Source organism: Histoplasma capsulatum, genomic scaffold (assembly GCF_000149585.1).
Source record: "Histoplasma capsulatum NAm1 scaffold_1 genomic scaffold, whole genome shotgun sequence".
Taxonomy (NCBI): Eukaryota; Fungi; Ascomycota; class Eurotiomycetes; order Onygenales; family Ajellomycetaceae; genus Histoplasma; species Histoplasma mississippiense.
In genome coordinates, this window is record NW_001813982.1 from 3,716,242 (window position 1) to 3,718,288 (window position 2,047).

Consider the following 2,047-nt stretch of genomic DNA (forward strand, 5'->3'; position numbering starts at 1 on the left):
GTTGCGCTCACGAACGATTTCGTTCAGTGTCTCATCGACACTTCAGTCATCGGTGGCTTTTTTACAGATCCTCCAAAGAGTGCTTTTACTCCGGTGTTCCGGCCCTATAATGTAGTTAGTATTGCGGCTGGTAAAGAAAAGCTTTCCACAAAATCAAAGACAAAACCTACCAATTTTTCGCAGACGTGGTCCATTACTGCCATGACACCATCCTGATTCCACCAATCTGGATCCTGAACGCTCTCAACCTCACCTCGCATAACAATGATCTGACCAGCTGGAATCAATTTACCCCCGCCGTAGGCTGATCGGAGGTGCTGAGGAACACCGGATTGGGTGACGTCCCCATTGAGGGACTGAGTCAATCGGTTGATCATTTTGGTTCTCTGCCCTGCGGTCAAAATGCTTGGAGGGCTAGAAGTCAATACAAAGTTGCGATCCAAATCGACCACGAGTGCATCAGATGGAGCTGTAAACAGGGTTTTGCATTCCGCAGTAACACCAAGTATGTATGGACCCGGCTCTTGGACGAGCTCCTTTGCGTGGCGGGCATGGACAACTGGGCAGTAGAGGCCACTCCATTCGTAGACGCGGACGCAGAATCGAATCGTTTCGGCGGCTACTGTGAGCATGGCTGGGTAATGACTGACGAAGATTATACGGCGAGTGGGCGAGACAGCGGCTTCGATAACACCAACGATGTTTGGAATAGACAAACAATTGAATAAAGGCCACATAGAAAAATTTTGGTACCCAGTTTGCGAGGAAGGAAATTGGTAGCACAATGCATAATCCTTCATGTCAATCCGAACCAAGTCATTGAGTCGTGGTGCTGGGAAGCTGAGAATGCGGGATACTTCTTCTGCGTGGAAGAGATTGGTAGCCTTGTTCCAGTGGATCCACATGCCACGGAGGTAATCGCCCAGTAAGTCGTAGAGGGGATATCTAGATAAGAAACTGAGGCAGTATGGAATCCAGTATGTTTCATCTGGGGTGTCATAGAAATCCGACTCCGTTTTCTTACGTAGCTCGCGAATGGTCTCCGCACGTTTTTCATCTGCTCGAGACCATACACGCAGCGCAATACCGTAAAGAGTGTGAGAAGAATCTTGCTGGAGAACGAAAGAATGATGTACACAATGAGGTTGGCTTTTGCCAGTGCAGATTTCAACATCGTGAGGGAAACAAGCCTATAGAAATATAGAGATCAGTTCAAGTTCCAGTTCCAATCTAGATAGATGAATGGGATTGGTCCTGTCCATGATGTCTCAAGGACTATATTAGAAAGTTCCCAACGGTACTTACCCTCATAGCCGAATGCAACGCTCTCGCAATCTCGTTATCCTGCTCTAGTCTGGGACTGCTTCCCAAAATCTCAGGTAGCCAGAACTGACCAACTGCGCCTTTCATATGTCCAATCTTTCCCTGAGCGGGAGGGGGAGCCTTCACCCATTGTGAAGGCTCGCGGCCAACGCCACAGACCATGTAGGCATGGGTGAGAGTTTTAGGAGTTTGTTGAGCTGGTTTCATATTCAACGTCGAAGGAATGGGCTGAGTGATTCGAGAATGAAGCGAGGAAGTTCGGCTGGGGATGACAAGGGAGTTGTCTCCCTGGTCCCGCGTCATGGGACGGTCCCTGGTGGCAGGGCGAACGAACGACGCATGGTCTCTCAACGAGGGAGCCATGATGAAAGAATGTTATTTTATTGTATGTCCTTCTGGAGGATCGATTGATCGATATCGATGGAATTGATATTGTTCGTATTCTGTTATTGTTGAAGCGGGTGGATGGGGAGGTTTTGGATTGCCCTCAGCTACAGCGAGCAGCAGCGGTGCCAGCAGTTGTGAAAGGGAAAAAAGCAAGAAAATCCACTTGCTGTAAACATAAAACGGATATGGTTAGACGGAATTCAAAACCAATCTCTTCTATCGTTCTACGAGAAGAGAGAAAAAAATCAGTCCAATGACACAAAAAAGATCAATAAGACCCAATTGAAATATGTTACGATTTGCCGGAGGGACCATCAGACGGAATTCAGTATATGTA

At 47.6% G+C, this 2,047-nt stretch overlaps 1 protein-coding gene across 1 annotated transcript; it reads right to left on the bottom strand.

Annotated features, from left to right (window-relative positions):
• Positions 1–23: 23 nt before the first annotated feature.
• HCAG_01061 (predicted protein) lies at positions 24–1,686 on the bottom strand (the record flags this gene model as incomplete). Its single annotated transcript, XM_001543965.1, has 3 exons — positions 24–104; positions 171–1,190; positions 1,306–1,686. The coding sequence occupies 3 exons, from the start codon at positions 1,684–1,686 to the stop codon at positions 24–26; spliced, it is 1,482 nt and encodes a 493-aa protein (XP_001544015.1).
• Positions 1,687–2,047: the final 361 nt, after the last annotated feature.